The 18929-nt window shown below is 43.7% G+C and overlaps 1 protein-coding gene across 1 annotated transcript; it reads left to right on the top strand.

Annotated features, from left to right (window-relative positions):
• Positions 1-8896: 8896 nt before the first annotated feature.
• On the top strand, positions 8897-17904 carry NOP16 (NOP16 nucleolar protein). The gene is made up of 5 exons (XM_075264729.1): positions 8897-9061; positions 10008-10116; positions 13645-13693; positions 14521-14627; positions 17149-17904. Exons 1-5 carry the CDS (start codon positions 8961-8963, stop codon positions 17275-17277), a joined length of 495 nt encoding a protein of 164 aa, XP_075120830.1. The 5' UTR covers positions 8897-8960; the 3' UTR covers positions 17278-17904.
• Positions 17905-18929: the final 1025 nt, after the last annotated feature.

Raw genomic sequence — 18929 nt, 5'->3', positions numbered from 1 at the left:
TGTGGCTTTTTCCATAAAAAGAAAAAATAGTTAACCAGTTCCGTCTGGGTGGGAGTTTCAGGTGATTTCCATTGGTGCACAATTAGAGTTTTAGCAGCCATAATGATTTGCGAGAGGGTGAACCTACCAGTGTCAGGATCAAGATCTACCTCCAGAAAACATAGGCTACGTGACGTAGGAATGGTACATGTATTTTAGTAACCTTTTTCATTAGTTAAAAGGCTAATTTCCAGAATGGGTAGATCATAGGAAAGAACCACCATGTGTTGAATTCATCATAGCAACCCAGACTGGAGTTCAGTACTATCAAAAGGAGAGTTTCCTAGACATTTCCCAGAAAGCCGTGCTTTTCGATCCTCTCTTATTCCAGGATGATATCAAGAAATGTTGATTAGTGAAAGTGGTTTTGAGGTCAAATTCCCATCTAGACATATAAGTAAGTTTTTAGAAGGGATAGATACTGTAAATAAGTTATAGAACAGAGAAATACAAAGGGGGAGGGAAAAGTTAGAGATGCGTGTATGCCATGCAGGGCCGCACCTCTGAGACAAGGTGAGGTGGCCACGTCAGGCAGCACTTCCGGAGGTGGCGGTAGCCACAGCAATTTGACCTCAACGTCTATTATGCCCCACAGTGGCACAATAGACTGTTGGGCATAATAGAGGTTGTGGGGGCATAATAGAGGTTACAGAGGCTGATCCCCACTGGTCCCATGCCTTCTACTTTGCAGGATGGATCCTGTGCGGTGAACTTGCGGGAGCCATCCTATTCCTGTGGAAGCCATGAGACTTTTGAAGGTTCCCAGGCTTCCCACAGGAATATTACTATTGAAACTGGACTATGATAAGCTTCGATAATAATGTAGTGAAAGCCCCAAGTCTATGGGACTTGCAATCAGAAGATTGCAGGTTCAAGCCCTCTAGTGAAGGCTAAAAAAATAACTAAGAAATTAAATCATGTTTTTAAAAATACAATAAAAGCTAAAAATTCTATCTGCCCCCTTTTCCCAAGGTTTGAAATAACGACGAATAAAAAAAACAAACATAACCAAATTATACAGTACTTACCCATGTCTGAAAATGTCCAGTCTACAAACATCTAAAAATATTTTCGAGCCCTGCTATGTACCCATACAACTTTTTTTTTTTTTTTTTTTTTCAATAAAGAAAAACAACAAAAATGACAATCCAGTTTTTTTTTTTTTTTTTTAATGCAAATAAAGTGGCGGTACCATAACACAAAATCAGATAGTGAAATCGTAGGGAAAACGAACCTGACCAAAAAACAAACAATGACAAGAGAAGACTAGACGAGATAACACAGATGAAAAAAAAACGGGCAAAACAATGGGGAAAAGGGAGATCCAGTTATCATCAGGTGAAAGAAGCATTCACACGGAGTAACGCAGCGCTGATTCTGGCACAATAAGGGTGCATTCACACTACGTTTCCTGAAGCTTATTCTGAACGTAAAACACGTTCAGAATAAGCGGCGTATAAAGCAGCTCCATTCATTTCTATGGGAGCCGGCATACGAGCGCTCCCCATAGAAATGAATGGGCTGCTTCTTTCACTGCGAGCAGTCCCATTGAAGTGAATGGGAAGTGCCGGCGTGTACGGCTAGCTCTGCTCATGCCGAGCCTTACACGCCAGCACTTCCCATTCACTTCAATGGGACTGCTCGCAGTGAAAGAAGCAGCCCATTCATTTCTATGGGGCGCGCTCGTATGCCGGCTCCCATAGAAATGAATGGAGCTGCTTTATACGCCGCTTATTCTGAACGTGTTTTACGTTCAGAATAAGCTTCAGGAAACGTAGTGTGAATGCACCCTAACTCACATAAGAATCAGCGCTGCAAAACAGAATCCCATTGACTTCAATGGGTTCAGTTTAACACTCGTAACACATTGAAAACAATGGAAAGCTTTTTAGGTGTAATCAAATTTTATTGAAAATTTTTAACAAGAAATAAGAAACAAACAGGCAAATAAAGCAAGCAAACAATGAGGGTAGGAGAACCCCAAAAGGAAACCGAGGGCCACGCAGGGCCTCAGAGTAAAGTATACTTAAGGGGGAAACCCTATCAGGGAGAACACAGTCCTCCTAAAAATAATAAACCAAACAAGTCAACTATGAACCAAATACGGGAAGAAGACGGAGAGAAAGGACAAAAGAAAGAAAGAAGGAAGGAAAACGGAAACACGAGAATGGCAAAGCAAAGTCCACGCACTAAAGATCAGAAGGGGGGGGGGGGGGAGAGATACCAGTCAATCGCACAAAGGGAGGGGGAAAGACAAAGACCAGGAACCGCTATAGGGAGGCAGACCGCAAAGACTGGGGAAAAAAATACAGTAAGGAAATCAGGCAAACAGGGCAGAGAAGTCCGAGGACTCATGGAAGGCTTTTTAATGCTGCATTACTCCGTGTGAATGCCCCCTTAGGGTGCCATTACACATGTGGTCTTTATTCACATTAGCGCACGTGGTGTTGTTTCTACTCTGATCAAAAAACACCTGTGTAATAGCAGCCCTAGGGCGGGTTCAGGCTACCTTACATTACATTACATTTACAATCTAGTGGGCTAAAAGACTTGTTCACCCAGCCACTAGAATACAACTGGTCCTGAACATAAGGATTCAGCTGCTGTGCGCACTAGGATTTATCCTGCTCTACACACTACAAGGTTGAGGTCCCACCTTACAGAAATGTAGCTTTTTTTTGTTGTAGATTTTACTGCGGTTTTCTGAGCAAAAGCCAAGAGTAGCTACATAAGGAATGTGAAATACTGTATATAGGTAGTTCTTATACTGCTCCTTCTGTTCAATCCACTTCTGTCCTTGGCTCAAAAGAAACACATTAAAAAAAAAAAAGTTATGTTTCTGCCTCAGCCTAAAGTATCCTAGTTGGTTAAAGGACCTGCATCTTCTGAGCACTAGAACATGCTTTATCAACTAGCCACAAAAAGTTTAAATCAATTACCCCAAAGATGAGTTCCAAATGGCAACACAATAAGGGGATCGGCATGTCTGTGGTATCCAAAAGATTATACAGTCTCCAGACATTCCTGGGAGAGATGACAAGTATTACTATGAGACACAACTAACCAGACTTATGTTATGTCCGTCCATGTGACATTCACATGACGCTGGGTTGACACTAGCGCCTGAACTCCGTTTTCAGGTTGCATGCAGAAGACGGAAACCTGTTATGCCAAGTCCGGCCGTGAGCGGCAGTGAGCATTTTATGCGCTCTGTGGCAAAACTGTTTTTTTTTTAAACTGGACACAGAGTACTGCATGTCCGACTTTGTGTCCAGTTAAAAAAAAACAAAAACGTTTTTGCCGCGGAGCGCATAAAACGCACACGGCCGGAGACTTTTCAAGCCCATTCAAATGAATGGGATTGAAACATGCCGGCAGGTTTCCGTCTCCTGCCCCTGTTTTGTGCAGGAAACGGAAACCTGCAGAATGGAGTGCGGGCGCAGATGTGAATGAGCCCTGACGCTAGGTTCACACCTGCGTTCTGGTCTCCGTTCTATGGTTTCCGTCTTCTGCATGCCAGAAGACGGAAACCATAGACCGGGTCCGGCCGTGCGCGGCGGTGAGCGTTTTAGGCTCTCCGCCGCAAAACCGGATTTTTTTATCCGGACACAGAGTACTGCATGTCCGACTCTGTGTCCGGATTATAAAACCCGGTTTCGCGGCGGAGAGCGCAAAATGCTCACTGCCGCGCACGGCCGGACAGCTTTCTCACCCATTCAAATGAATGGGTGAGAAAGTCTCCTGCAGGTTTCCGTCTCCTGCCTCTGTTTTAGGCAGGAAACGGAAACCTAAAGTACGGAGACCGGGCGCAGATGTGAACAAGCCCTGAGCCTGACTGACCGCACCTCATCTGAACTAAACTTACTGTGTCATAGTGATGTATATTAGAGTGAGTTTTGCTCATCTGACCCATGGTCACTCAATGAAATGCGGCCAATACATCGGCCATTTTGTCCAGACCATATGTGGACATCTAAATGTGCCAATAGGCTCAAATTGTGAGAGGAGATGCAGATACGGAGCAGGAAGAATGACACAAATTGAAGTAGTAGAATTTAATTTATCTATATAGGGCAGGCTAAATCCAAGAGGGCAGGGGTACCTGGTCCTTTAGCCCCCATAGGATTTAGCATTCTAATATAGAGCAGGGTAAATCCTAGTGGGCTGAGGGACATGGTCCTTCTGCTCAAAACTAGCTATCTCTAGTGGGTAAAAGCACCTGGTCCTTTAACCCACTAGGATTTTGCATTCTTAAATAGAGCAGGCTAAATCCTAGTGGGCTCAAGGACTATCTCTCAGCCAACTAGAGATAGCTAGTTTTGAGTAGAAGGACCTGGTCCCTCAGCCTACTAGGATTTAGTCTGCTCTATATAAGAATGCGAAATCCTAGGGGGCTGAGGGACCTGGTCCTTCTACTGAAAACTGTGTATCTCTAGGGGGCTGAGGGACCAGGTCCTTCTACTCAAAACTAGCTATATCTAGGGGGCTGAGGGACCTGGTCCTTTATCCCACTAGGATTTAGCATCCTTATATAGAGCAGCTAAATTCTAGTGGGCTAAGGGACCTGGTCCTTCTACTGAAAACTGTGTATCTCTAGGGGGCTGAGGGACCTGGTCCTTTAGCCCACTAGGATTTAGCATCCTTATATAGAGCCAGCTAAATTCTAGTGGGCTAAGGGACCTGGTCCTTCTACTCAAAACTAGCTATATCTAGGGGGCTGAGGGACCTGGTCCTTTATCCCACTAGGATTTAGCATCCTTATATAGAGCCAGCTAAATTCTAGTGGGCTAAGGGACCTGGTCCTTCTACTGAAAACTGTGTATCTCTAGGGGGCTGAGGAACCAGGTCCTTTAGCCCACTAGGATTTAGCATCCTTATATAGAGCCTCCTAAATTCTAGTGGGCTAAGGGACCTGGTCCTTCTACTGAAAACTGTGTATCTCTAGGGCGCTGAGGGACCTGGTCCTTTAGCCCACTAGGATTTAGCATCCTTATATAGAGCCAGCTAAATTCTAGTGGGCTAAGGGACCTGGTCCTTCTACTCAAAACTAGCTATATCTAGGGGGCTGAGGGACCTGGTCCTTTAGCCCATTAGGATTTAGCATCCTTATATAGAGCCTCCTAAATTCTAGTGGGCTAAGGGACCTGGTCCTTCTACTGAAAACTAGCTATATCTAGGGAGCTGAGGGACCTGGTCCTTTAGCCCACTAGGATTTAGCATCCTTATATAGAGCCTCCTAAATTCTAGTGGGCTAAGGGACCTGGTCCTTCTACTCAAAACTAGCTATATCTAGGGGGCTGAGGGACCTGGTCCTTTAGCCCATTAGGATTTAGCATCCTTATATAGAGCCTCCTAAATTCTAGTGGGCTAAGGGACCTGGTCCTTCTACTGAAAACTAGCTATATCTAGGGAGCTGAGGGACCTGGTCCTTTAGCCCACTAGGATTTAGCATCCTTATATAGAGCCTCCTAAATTCTAGTGGGCTAAGGGACCTGGTCCTTCTGTTCAAAACTGTGTATCTCTAGGGGGCTGAGGGACCAGGTCCTTTATCCCACTAGGATTTAGCATCCTTATATAGAGCCAGCTAAATTCTAGTGGGCTAAGGGACCAGGTCCTTCTACTGAAAACTGTGTATCTCTAGTGGGCTAAGGGACTTGGTCCTTCTACTGAAAACTGTGCATCTCTAGGGGGCTGAGGGACCAGGTCCTTTATCCCACTAGGATTTAGCATCCTTATATAGAGCCAGCTAAATTCTAGTGGGCTAAGGGACCTGGTTCTTCTACTCAAATACTAGCTATATCTAGGCGGCTGAGGGACCTGGTCTTTTAGCCCACTAGGATTTAGCACCCTTATATAGAGCCGGCTAAACTCTAGGGGGCTGAGGGACCTGGTCCTTTAGCCCACTAGGATTTAGCATCCTTATATAGAGCCAGCTAAATTCTAGTGGGCTAAGGGACCTGGTTCTTCTACTCAAATACTAGCTATATCTAGGCGGCTGAGGGACCTGGTCTTTTAGCCCACTAGGATTTAGCACCCTTATATAGAGCCGGCTAAACTCTAGGGGGCTGAGGGACCTGGTCCTTTAGCCCACTAGGATTTAGCATCCTTATATAGAGCAGGCTAAATTCTAGTGGGCTAAGGGACCTGATCCTTCTGTTCAACACTGTGTATCTCTATGGGGCTGAGAGACCTGGTCCTTTAGCCCACTAGGATTTATCATCCTGATATAGAGCCGGCTAAATCCTAGTGGGCTGAGGGACCTGGTCCTTCTACTGAAATTACAGATTGTAAGGCGTCCACAGCGGATCAGCATTCACGTGAACTGTGCTTGATTTTACAGCTCAACTTATTTATTTGAATGGGACCGAGATGCGACAAGTCATGTGACTTACATCATAGGGCTAATAAAATGGAAACGGTTTCGATGAGCGTCACTGCAGCTCCAAACTGCTGATGAAAGCCCCATGGAATATAAATTGATCAGATAAGGCATTAATAAAATGGACTAAGAACCTGAAAAAAAATGTTTTGGAATAGATTGGCGCTATCAAAAAATATAAATAAATGAAAATAAAACATTTTTATATTTAAATAAAAAAAAAAAAAAAAAATAGATTTCTGAATATATTACATGTCCTTTACCCAAATAGGATTTAGCTTTCTTATATAAAACAGTCTAAATCCTAGTGGGCTAAAGGACCTGGTCCCTCTGCTCACGAGGATTTAGCATCCTTATATAGAGCAGGCTAAAAGCTAGTGGATAGAAGGACCTGGTCCTTTAGCCCACTAGGATTTAGCATCCTTATATAGAGCCGGCTAAATTCTAGTGGGCTAAGGGACCTGGTCCTTCTGTTCAAAACTAGCCATATCTAGGGGGCTGAGGGACCTGGTCCTTTAGCCCACTAGGATTTAGCATTCTTATATAGAACAGGCTAAATTCTAGTGGGCTGAGGGACATGGTCCTTCTACTCAAAACTAGCTATATCTAGGGGGCTGAGGGACCTGGTCCTTTATCCCACTAGGATTTAACATCCTTATATAGAGCCAGCTAAATTCTAGTGGGCTAAGGGACCTGGTCCTTATACTGAAAAGTGTGTATCTCTAGGGGGCTGAGGAACCAGGTCCTTTAGCCCACTAGGATTTAGCATCCTTATATAGAGCCAGCTAAATTCTAGTGGGCTAAGGGACCTGGTCCTTCTACTGAAAACTGTGCATCTCTAGGGGGCTGAGGGACCTGGTCCTTCTACTGAAAACTGTGCATCTCTAGGGGGCTGAGGGACCAGGTCCTTTATCCCACTAGGATTTAGCATCCTTATATAGAGCCAGCTAAATTCTAGTGGGCTAAGGGACCTGGTCCTTATGTTCAAAACTGTGTATCTCTATGGGGCTGAGGGACCAGGTCCTTTATCCCACTAGGATTTAGCATCCTTATATAGAGCAGGCTAAATTCTAGTGGGCTAAGGGACCTGGTCCTTCTACTGAAAACTGTGTATCTCTAGTGGGCTAAGGGACCTGGTCCTTCTACTGAAAACTAGCTATATCTAGGCGGCTGAGGGACCTGGTCTTTTAGCCCACTAGGATTTAGCACCCTTATATAGAGCCAGCTAAATTCTAGTGGGCTAAGGGACCGGGTTCTTCTACTCAAAACTAGCTATATCTAGGCGGCTGAGGGACCTGGTCTTTTAGCCCACTAGGATTTAGCACCCTTATATAGAGCCGGCTAAACTCTAGGGGGCTGAGGGACTTGGTCCTTTAGCCCACTAGGATTTAGCATCCTTATATAGAGCAGGCTAAATTCTAGTGGGCTAAGGGAACTGATCCTTCTGTTCAAAACTGTGTATCTATGGGGCTGAGAGATCTGGTCCTTTAACTCACTAGGATTTATCATCTTGATATAGAGCCGGCTAAATCCTAGTGGGCTGAGGGACCTGGTCCTTCTACTGAAAACTGTGTATCTCTAGGGGGAAATTACAGATTGTAAGGCGTCCACAGCGGATCAGCGTTCACGTGAACTGTGCTTGATTTTACAGCTCAACTTATTTATTTGAATGGGACCGAGATGCGACAAGTCATGTGACTTACATCATAGGGCTAATAAAATGGAAACGGTTTCGATGAGCGTCACTGCAGCTCCAAACTGCTGATGAAAGCCCCATGGAATATAAATTGATCAGATAAGGCATTAATAAAATGGACTAAGAACCTGAAAAAAAATGTGTTGGAATACAACAGCACTATCAAAAAATATAAATAAATGAAAATAAAACATTTTTATATTTAAATAAAAAAAATAAAAAAATTAGATTTCTGAATATATTACATGTCCTTTACCCAAATAGGATTTAGCTTTCTTATATAAAACAGTCTAAATCCTAGTGGGCTAAAGGACCTGGTCCCTCTGCTCACTAGGATTTAGCATCCTTATATAGAGCAGGCTAAAAGCTAGTGGATTGAAGGACCTGGTCCCTTAGATCACTAGGATTTACGCTCCACCTGCACCTCACATCTCTCCATCTTACTCCACTACACAGGATACAGTGAAAGGACCTTCTTACAAGTAGAGACACGCATACCGTGTCATGTGACCTTATGACGTCAGAAGGTCCTTACCGAGTGTAATATTTAGCCTTTACAATGGAAGTCGCAGAGCTCTATAGACGTGCTCATTGGTGTAAACTACACTTCCCACAATGCCTAGCTCCCGTGTGCTTTCTTCTCACCTCCTTACCTTCCAGTCATTCATATTTCTGTGTTACACGGCACAGTCCTGAATAGCCCCGCCCACACAAGAGTGATCACATGGTCAAGACGTCCTTTAGCCCACTAGGATTTTGCGTCTAACTTGTGCTGACGTCACACTCCTGCGACCTGTACATAGACCTCGTGTGTGATCCTCGGTGAACTGAGTACGGGGAAACAAGATGGGGAAAGTGAGAAAGAAGAAGAATACATTTAACTACAGCGTCAATAGGAAGAAGCTGAAGCGCAGGGCGAGGAAGAAAGACGCACCGCGTATCGCATGGTGAGGACAAGGCGTAGCGTGGTGTTGGGCTCTTACACCCTCTCTTGGGATAAAAGTTTCCAGCGTGTAGCTGAGATCTGCTTTCGATAGTGCCATAGACCTGTATGGGGGCAGTTTCGGGCACACTGTGCATTGGACTTCTTGAGTATGTTACCCCCTGGTGATGGGAATGTCTAGTAGTGTGTACTCTGTGGTGAATATTTCTCTATAGAGGTCTATGGTGATGTTAGAGCAGTGTTCCTCAGCCCCACTGAGTTATGGCTACTATACCCAATCCTTTTAGGATTGATTCACATCTGCGCATGGGTTTCTGTTTGGAGAGTCCGCTTGGGCACCCCCTCCCCCGAACGGAAACCTAATCCGCATAAAAAAAAGTTGTTACCTAAGGAAACCCACAAACCCCCATAGACTAAAATAGGGTCCGTGTGGTTTCTGCACGAAAAATGAGAAGAAAAAAAGTACTGCTGGCTTTTTTTATGCAGAAAGGGGAACAGAATTCCCGAATGCAGATGTGAAACGGGGCCAAGTAACTTGTGTTGAGTTGTATACACTTGTGTATACACATACGCCTTACCAGTATCTCTAAATGTGGGCTGCTTCAGAGCACAACATATTTGTTTCTGGTTCTCATAAGGCTAGGTTCAAACCTGCGGTTGCTCTACGTTTCGTGGTTTCTATCCCCGAATCTGCTTAAAAAATGCAGAGGGAAAAGTACTGCAAGCAGAACTTTTCCCTCATCATTTTTCAGGCGGAAACCCGGCGGACCCCATTATATTCTATATGGTCCACGAGTGTCTCCACGGTTAACTGCTTTTTAAGCGGATTAGGCTTCCAGTTTTCGGATTACCAAGCGGACCTGAAGAACACAAAGTCGAATGCTAGTGTGAACCTAGCTTAAGCTGTATGTGAACAAGTGAGAACTAATGATGTCATGTCTCATTTCCAGTGATGAAATCAGAAAAGCTTGGGATGACACTAAGTCTGTAGCATCAAACATGGCAGAAATGGGCCTCGCTGTAGACCCCAACAAGGTGCTCCCAATTCATGCAGACACAGTAAGTATGGGCTGAAATTACATTACCAAATGTTGAATTTATTCACATGTACACGTTTTGTCCAATAAGATAGGAACAGTGTTGTTGACACACTTGGGTTCTAGATTTTTGTGTTGTCCTTTAAGACAGCATTAACCCCTTTCTGCCAACGGCATTTTTTGATTTTCATTTTTGACCCCCTCCTTCTAAACCCATAACTTTTTTAATTCTCCGCTCTCAGAACCATATGAGGTCTTAATCTTTGCGGGACAAACTGTTCTCCATGATGCTACCATTAATTATTCTGTACAATATACTGGGAAGCTGGAAATAAAATCAGAATGGGGAGGGGGGGGATTTGAAGAAAAAGTGCATTTGTGCAATTTTCTTACGGGCTTCGTTTTTACGGCGTTCACTGTGCAGCCAAAATGACATATCACCTGTATTCTATGTTTTGGTACAATTCCAGGAAACCCAATTTAGGCTAAGGCCCCATGGGCCGTAATCGCAGCGCTAAAGCGCTGTGGAAAGAACCGCTTCATGATTGCATTGCGGTGGTTTCCGCAGCGCTTTTAAGAGAAAGTTCACAGAGTTTTCCTCTGCGGACTTTCTTTTCCCATTATATCTACGGGAAAGCCGCCGGCGATTCCGTAGATACAATTGACATGTTGAGCTTTGCAAAGCCGCAACAGATTTTCAAATCGCAGCGTGTCCGCGCTACGTTTTCTTCCACAAAGTGGGCATGGGATTCGCATGAATCCCATCCCCTTTGCTTTCACTGTAAAACGCCGCGATTTTTCCCGCAGCGTCTCCACTGCGGGCAAATCGCTGCGTTTACATCCTGTGGGGCCCCGGCCTTATATGGTTTTATTTACGTTTTAATCCCTTAACAAAAATTGCCATATTCTGACTCCCGTAACTTTTTTTATACTTCTGGGATGCATAGAGCGTTGTTTTTATGGGGCCGGGTGTACTTTTTAGTTATACCATTTTGGGCAATTCTTATTGCATTGATCACTTTTTATTCAAATTTTTATCAGAGGCAAAACAGTGAAAAAAATTGCAGTTTGGCACTTTTGACTTTTTTTCCTGCTAGGGCGTTTACCGTACGGGAAAAATATTTTTATACATTTGTAGAGCGGGCGTTTTCAGACACAGGCATACCTAATGTATAAGTGTTTCACTGTAATCACATACATTTAATATGTGTTCTAGGGAAAGGGGGGTGATTTGAATTTTTTTATTAAAAAAAAAAAAAGTTATACTTTTTATTTTATTTATTTTTTAAATTGTGCATTTATTAGATCCCCTAGGGGTCTTGAACCCCAGGGGATCTGATCACTAATGCAATGCATTGCAAAATACCGGGGCTTCTATTGCAGGCTATATAGACAAGCCTGCAATAAAAGCCAGTCAATGACAGACTTCATGGCGCCTGGCATCAGCTTTGACCGAGACGCCGGATGGGTTAATGCCCCTGATCAGTGCCGCCACAGACCGGGGGTATTAGCGCTGGGTGTCTACTTTAGTTAAACACCTGCCATCCGCCATACAAGTACGGCGGATATCAGGAAAGGGTTAAAGGGAGTCTGTTGCCAGAACATAGAATATCAAACCAACCCAACAGAGATATCAGCTAGGGTCACCTGAATCAAACCGTTTTCCCTTTATGAAGCAATGCCTCCATAGTCACAATATCTCTGTTTTTGTCAATATGTAAATGAGCACTTTGTTGCCGTAGGCTCCAGTGTCTCCCACCGCGGTCAGGTCCTGGTGTCTTCCGGCAGAAGGAAATTAATCCGGACGTCACGTTCTGTGTCCTTTCCTTAGGCCGCTGCTTGACCCAATCGGTCACATGAGGGGCGGACTTCTGCCAGAAGAGAAACAGGACTGGACCGCAGTAGGAAACACCAGGGTGAGTATGTTATTGTCTTGTTTTTTTTTTTAGATTTTAGGCCATCTGAGTTTCATAGTTTGAGATTACTAATAAACTTGTATCCGAGACTGAAAGTGTGTCACGTTATAACTTTGTAGTTGTTTAACCCCTTCCTGCCGATGGCATTTTTTGATTTTCGTTTTTCGTTTTTGACTCCCCTCCTTCTAAACCCCATAACTTTTTTATTTCTCCGCTCCCAGAGTCATATGAGGTCTTAATTTTTGCGGGACAATTTTTTCTTCATGATGCCACCATTAATTATTCTATATAATGTACTGGGAAGCAGGAAAAAAATTCAGAATGGGGTGGATTTGAAGAAAAAAATGCATTTCTGCGACTTTCTTACGGGCTTTGGTTTTACGGCGTTCACTGTGCAGCCAAAATGACATGTCCCCTATATTCTGTGTTTCGGTACGGTTCCAGGGATACCAAATTTATATGGTTTTATTTACATTTTGACCCCTAAAAAAAATTCCAAAACGGTGTTAAAAATTTTTTTTTCTAAAAGTCGCCATATTCCGACGGCCGTAACTTTTTTATACATAGGTGTACGGGGATGCATAGGGCGTCTTTTTTTGCGGGGCCGGGTGTACTTTTTAGTTCTACCGTTTTCGGGAAATGTTATTGCTTTGATCACTTTTTATTCAAATTTTTATCAGAATTAAAACAGTGAAAAAACGGCGGTTTGGCACTTTTGACTATTTTTCCTGCTACGGCGTTTACCGAACAGGAAAAATTATTTTTATAGATTTGTAGAGCGGGCGATTTCGGACGCGGGGATACCTAACATGTATATGTTTCACAGTTTTTAACTACTTTTATATTTGTTCTAGGGAAAGGGGGGTGATTTGAACTTTTAATACTTTTTATATTTTTTTATATTTTTTTTTTATTTTTTTTTTTGCATTTATTAGACCCCCTAGGGGTGTTGAACCCCAGGGGGTCTGATCACTAATGCAATGCATTACAATGCTAATGCATTGCAATGCATTGCAAAAAATCATCATCTCTTTTGCAGGCTGTATACACCAGCCTGCAAAAGAGAGAATTTGCAGACCGGCTGGGAGCCTTTAACAAGGCTCCCGGCTGTCATGGCAACGGGGGGTCGGCCCTGGAGCATGCTCCAGGAGCCGGCGATCCCTGCCAAAATGGCGGCGCCCATGCGCCGCCGGGAAGATGGCGCCTCTGGCGCCTTTGACAGCAGCGCCGGAGGGGTTAATGCCTCCGATCGGTCCGGGGACCGATCGGAGGCATTAGAGCCGGTTGTCTACTGCTTAAAGCAGTAGACACCCGGCGGCTATGACGGCCGCCCGGCTCCCGGGCGGTCGCCATAGTTACAGACCCGACACGCGCCGTACTATTACGGCGCATGTCGGGAAGGGGTTAATAATAAAATAATTATGGCAACTTCAACTAATTTGTATTGGGCATTACGGCTAGAATTCCCAGCAGTATATTTTGTCTAAAACTACAATTGAGAAGTAATAATATAGTACAAGGCAACGCTGGCATTTATGAAGTGTGAATTAGCTCGACGTTGATATTTTTATCAGAACATAAAGCAGAAAATATGTATAACCTTTTCTAACCAATTTACTTTACATTTTTCATAGAGCACAAGTACTGGACCAAAATATGTCCGAAAGCCGTATGTCATAGAAGGTAAGATCTTAGTAATCCATGAACAGACTGTCTCCTTTTCTGCCTGACTTTTTAGTCTTCCTGTATTGAATTATGTTTTCTTGATATAGTAAGGAAAGCATCAATTTTGCCATTCCTGAGGGTGAGTTCAGACAGCTGGGTCTTGCTGAGCCAAACTCATTTCATCATAATGATTAATGGCTCTCTGATTTCCAGCCTAAATGTCTACTGTCCCATACTTGATGATGCTGTGTGTATGGGACAGTAAACTCACAGTTGGGTCACAACTTGATGTAGTGAGTTAGGTTCAGCTGAGCCTTGGGAAATGTATGGTTCTTGTTATCGGGACTGGTCCATTGTAATTAAGTGATGGAGATGTATACTTTGTGGGTGTTTGTATTAGTAGTACTAACATTTCCCCACAATATACAAATCACCCAGACGTCTGTTAGTCTAGCCCTCACACAAATTATTACATATGAAACAATGCCAGTTTTGGATGTGACCAACTTTAGGTGTAAACTGAATTTTATTGAAATTTTCAAAAATGAAACAAAATCACAGGACATTACAAGAATGCAAGATGAAAACGGTATGCTTTACGGGACAAACATTTGTAGGTTTATCTATGGAGGGTCATTCAAAATCCGCCACTTCAGCTGTCTAAATCTGTGTAAGCCTAGCTTTAATACAATATCATAAGAACCGCTTGTGCACAGGGATCATTGTATACTGAATACTATAACTGTTACATTAACCTTTTAAATATATAAGGCACAACTTAGTTTGTAGCACCTTAAATACAATGCAGTATTTTAGTGGAAGCTGACTTGTACTTTTTCTTCCAGATCTAAAAGCTTCAGCCAGTGTACCATCCAAAAAAACAATGGGCATTTCTTCTGACATGGTGCTTTATGTTCGACACATGGTAGAAAACTATGGTGAAGATTACAAGGTATTTCGATGCTGAAATAATCTAGACTTGTGACATCCAGAATATGTATATACCACTGCTGCCAAGTGGTTTAATACTACGAGCGATACCTTTAGGCTGAGTGCACACGGGGTTTCTTGGTCCGGAAAGGTTCTGGACCAAAAAACGGGTAGCCGCAACTGGTTGCTGGTGCAGTGCATCGGCATCCAGTCGTGCACTCTGCTCTGGATTAGACCCAAATGAATGGGCCTAGTCGGGAGGAGGGAGTGTCTTCAGGCGGATTCATGAGGCGAAGCAGCCTGAGGAATGAGCAGTGAAGTGACCGGCTCCCATTGATTTCAATGGGAGCTGTCTTTTTGGTCAGGATTTTGAGGTGAATACGGCCTCAAAATCCTGACCAAAATACCCTGTGTGAACTCAGCCTTACTGCGTGGGGTTGGGGCAAGCTCACGGACCTAATCCACGTGCATCTGTTTTATATTACAGCTGACATACTGCTGCGGTGGCCCACATCAGAGATAAAGATCCTAATATACACACAGAAGTGGCAGACCTAGGCTGTTTTCCCTTGCTGATGGAAGGGGGCACCTCTCTTTATCTAATCAAATCAAATCTACATTCCTTATTTGAGGGGTGGGGGTGTCAAACTGCTGGGACCCATTGAGGAAGTTTTACTAAGCTAACAGAGTTCTGGCTATATGTGCACAATAAATGCCCCACTTATTGGTGTAAAGTTAGACATAACTATGTGAAGACGCACCAAATTTCTCATCCAGCCTTGGATTGAACAGTGATTGGTCATGCATAACAATCTGATGACGAATAGGTGATAAGGGAAGGTATTACTAGTATGTGACTGTAGAAGTTTTTAATTTTCCTGATGGGTGATGCTTGTGACTTTGTGAGATTTTGGTTTATTTTGTAAATTTGTGTTGTGTTCTACTTAATCTGAGTGCTTTCGAAGCCACAAACTCTTTAGTGAGTTGGTGGTCCTAGGAAAGTTGCATCAAAGGGATTCTACCACTAAAACACATTTTTTTCTAGTTAACACGTCAGAATAGCCTTTAGAAAGGCTATTCGTCTCTTACCTTTGGATGGGCTCTCCGCCGCGCCGTTCGTTCAAAATACCGGTTTGTACCGGTATGCTAATGAGTTCTCTCGCAGCGATGGGGGCGTCCCCATCGCAGGAGCAGCGATGGGGGCGTCCCCATTGCAGCTCGAAAACCGACCGCAGCGCCGCCTCTCTGGTCTTCTGTGTCCTCCCCTTGCTTCTTCAGCGTCTGTCGGACGCCTGCGCAGTACGCTCTGTTCGGCGAAGATTGCCGAACGTACTGCGCATGCGCGAAATTGCGGTCCCAGCCATAGTGCGGGCACTGCAATTTCGCGCATGCGCAGTACGTTCGGCAATCTTCGCCGAACAGAGCGTACAGCGCAGGCCTCCGACAGGACGCTGAAGAAGCAAGGGGATGATACAGAAGACCATAGAGGCGGCGCTGCGGTCGGTTTTCGAGCTGCAATGGGGACGCCCCCATCGCTGCGAGAGAACTCATTAGCATACCGGTACAAACCGGTATTTTGAACGAACGGCGCGGCAGAGAGCCCATCCAAAGGTAAGAGACGAATAGCCTTTCTAAAGGCTATTCCGACGTGTTAACTAGAAAAAAATGTGTTTTAGTGGTAGAATCCCTTTAATGGGCACTCAGACCTTTTTCTTCTACAGCATTTCTACATAGACTTACAATTTAAATAAGCAGTGTACTGGCCATAGCTGAGATATGTAGGTAAACTTCTTTACTCAGGTTTGTTGAAGTAGTTTACAAAACATGAAATGAAATCTTTCATATAAAGGTTTTTGGCTAGATTACAATTTAACTGCCTGGCCACAATTCTGGTACTGCTATCCTTAACTCTTATGAAAATGATTGGTGAAGATACTAGATCAGACACTAAAAAATGTTTCATATAAGTTTTTCTAAGGCTGAGGTCCCATGTAGTGGAAACGCAGGGTTTATTTGTACCAAAGCCAAGAGTGGCTACAAAAGGAATGGAAAATATATGCATATGCATATATATATATATATATATATATATATATATATATATATCTCCTTCTCCCTTCTGCTCAATCCACTCCTAGCTGTGGCATAAAAAAAAACTGTAGCAAAATCTGCACATTTCCACAATGTGGGGCCTCAGCCTAAAAGATCCAAGCTGCACTTTTTTTTTTGTTTGTTTTGTTTTTGTTTTCCCCTTCTTGTAATTGTTCTACTCTCCCCATCATTCCTTTAGTGCAGTATGTATTACAGCTGTACGGTCACAAATTCCAGCCTATTTGTGCATCTAATGCCCCCAAATTATCTATACTACTGTTAGTTCAGGTCCTTAGACCCACGGCTACAAAAGGATTTGTGGATGTAATACAAATCAATTACTACCTTTGCGGTGTAAGTGTTTAGGGCAGAGAGCTCATACATTTAAATGTATGCTTAAGAACAAACAAACATTTTCCCATTTAAATGTAGTCATTTTTCTTCTCTTACAGGCAATGGCACGGGATGATCAAAATTACTACCAGGACACGCCAAAGCAAATCCAGCGGAAAATAAACCTGTACAGGCGACATCATCCATCTGAGTACGAAGCTCTGCTCAAGTCAAGAACAAAGCAATGAGAACATGATTTCTATTTACAGGACTTGGAGAAAGGCCCACATACTTTTGAGAAAGTGAAAACGGGAGAATACTGTGTCCCTGTCACTTTCAGAAGGTCCAGCTCTGCTTATCCATAGTAACAGTGAAGACTTGAGAAGATGGCTGGGGCAGTAAAGCAAAGCTTTAGGCGGTGTTCACACTGCCGCTGCTGTCTGCCCTGGGATGTCCGCTGTAATCCCCTGGGAAACCGGACAGCAGACAGCTTGCAAGCCGTCTGTTTTAAAACCCATTAATTTGAATGGGTTTTCAAAGGTGACCGCCCGTGCGCCTTTTCAACCTCTCCGCCTGGACACCATTTTTTTTTCTTTTTGCGGACACAGGGTCCTTCATGGAGGACTTTGTGCCTGTGGGAAATAAACTTTTTCCAGGTGGAAAGGCTGAAAACGTGCATGGGCGGTCACCTTTGAAAACCCATTCAAATTAATGGGTTTTAAAGCCGACTGCTCACAAGCCGTCTGCTGTTCGGTTTCCTGGGATTTACAGCGGACACCCTGGGGCGAACAGCAGTGTGAACGCCGCCTTAGGGTGGGTACACAAAATAAACATTTTATGTTTCTAAACATTAAATTACCACAAATCAAAAGAATGTATTCTTTTATTTAAAAAGATCCACATAAAGTGTCTATAAAATAAATTATGTATGCTTTCCTAAAGACCACAGGGTGTAGTGAGAACCTGCCCCACTTCTGTGCCATCCAAGTATTACTCATATGGCAGCTTCTGGTCAATCTGACCAAGGTCCATCCTCTCCACCAGAAACCTGGAGAGCTATATGTTATCCTTCAACTAGGCCAAAATTCCCAGCGGCATCCATCAGGCACTTTTCTTTCTTGCCAGAAAGGTTGGATAGTGGTTACTTTGGAGACTTGTGCTTTCATGTGATCCATGTATTTTGTGCAGTCTTTCGTCTAGCATTGATCTGACAGTCTGTAAAGAGGTGCTGCTTCCATACCCATCCCGCACGGCATTAGTCCCCAAAAGTGTCACTTCTCTTATCCCTTGGATTCGGTGGAACGATAGCTCTGTGTAAATGTCCGAGGTGGTAAGAGCAGATTCACAGTCCTGGAAAGAAACAAAGTCTGGTGTTAAAGATACTGCGTTCAACATTTATAAGCAGGGCTGTGGGGTTGGGGGGGGAAGCTACAACTACTGACCACGGCTTCAGAATAAAATTCTTAAATATTATACAATTATTCATATTTAATTATATGCAAAGAGGCGTCATCATAATGTTTTATTATTCTAAGGCCTCTATAAAATTGCTTTAGATCTATAGTTGTCAATCAGGAGTATGTCCCATGACGAGAGTCACTGTCTTGTATCCCTGTGGGTGCTCTCCTTACCTTACAAGAGCAATGAACACTTCCATCAGTACTGATGGGGGCGCTCACTGCAGTTGCAGACACCCTGGGGAGTAAGCTGCATTTTGTCCTCTCTCCGCCAGGGCTTGCTGTGATGTCAGCACTCAGTGCCAGGAAGAGACTGGTGAGTACTGAACACAGCTTACCACTCACTCACCGGGGTGCCTGTAACTGCAATGACCTTCTCCATCAGTATCTAGCCAAATACATGAGTAGGTGTAATACTGGAATGCCCGTTTTGTATGAAAAAG

The sequence above is a fragment of the Leptodactylus fuscus genome, chromosome 2 (assembly GCF_031893055.1).
Source record: "Leptodactylus fuscus isolate aLepFus1 chromosome 2, aLepFus1.hap2, whole genome shotgun sequence".
Taxonomy (NCBI): domain Eukaryota; kingdom Metazoa; phylum Chordata; class Amphibia; order Anura; family Leptodactylidae; genus Leptodactylus; species Leptodactylus fuscus.
The sequence above is the reverse complement of the archived record's forward strand: the minus strand, read 5'-3'. Positions and strand labels throughout refer to the sequence as shown.

Coding starts and splice junctions, on each gene's coding strand:
- NOP16 (XM_075264729.1), top strand. CDS start 8,961: ATGGGGAAAGTGAGAAAGAAGAAGAATACATTTAACTACAGCGTCAAT. Junction 10,117..13,644: donor TCCCAATTCATGCAGACACA/GTAAGTATGGGC, acceptor CATTTTTCATAG/AGCACAAGTACTGGACCAAA. Junction 14,628..17,148: donor ACTATGGTGAAGATTACAAG/GTATTTCGATGC, acceptor CTTCTCTTACAG/GCAATGGCACGGGATGATCA.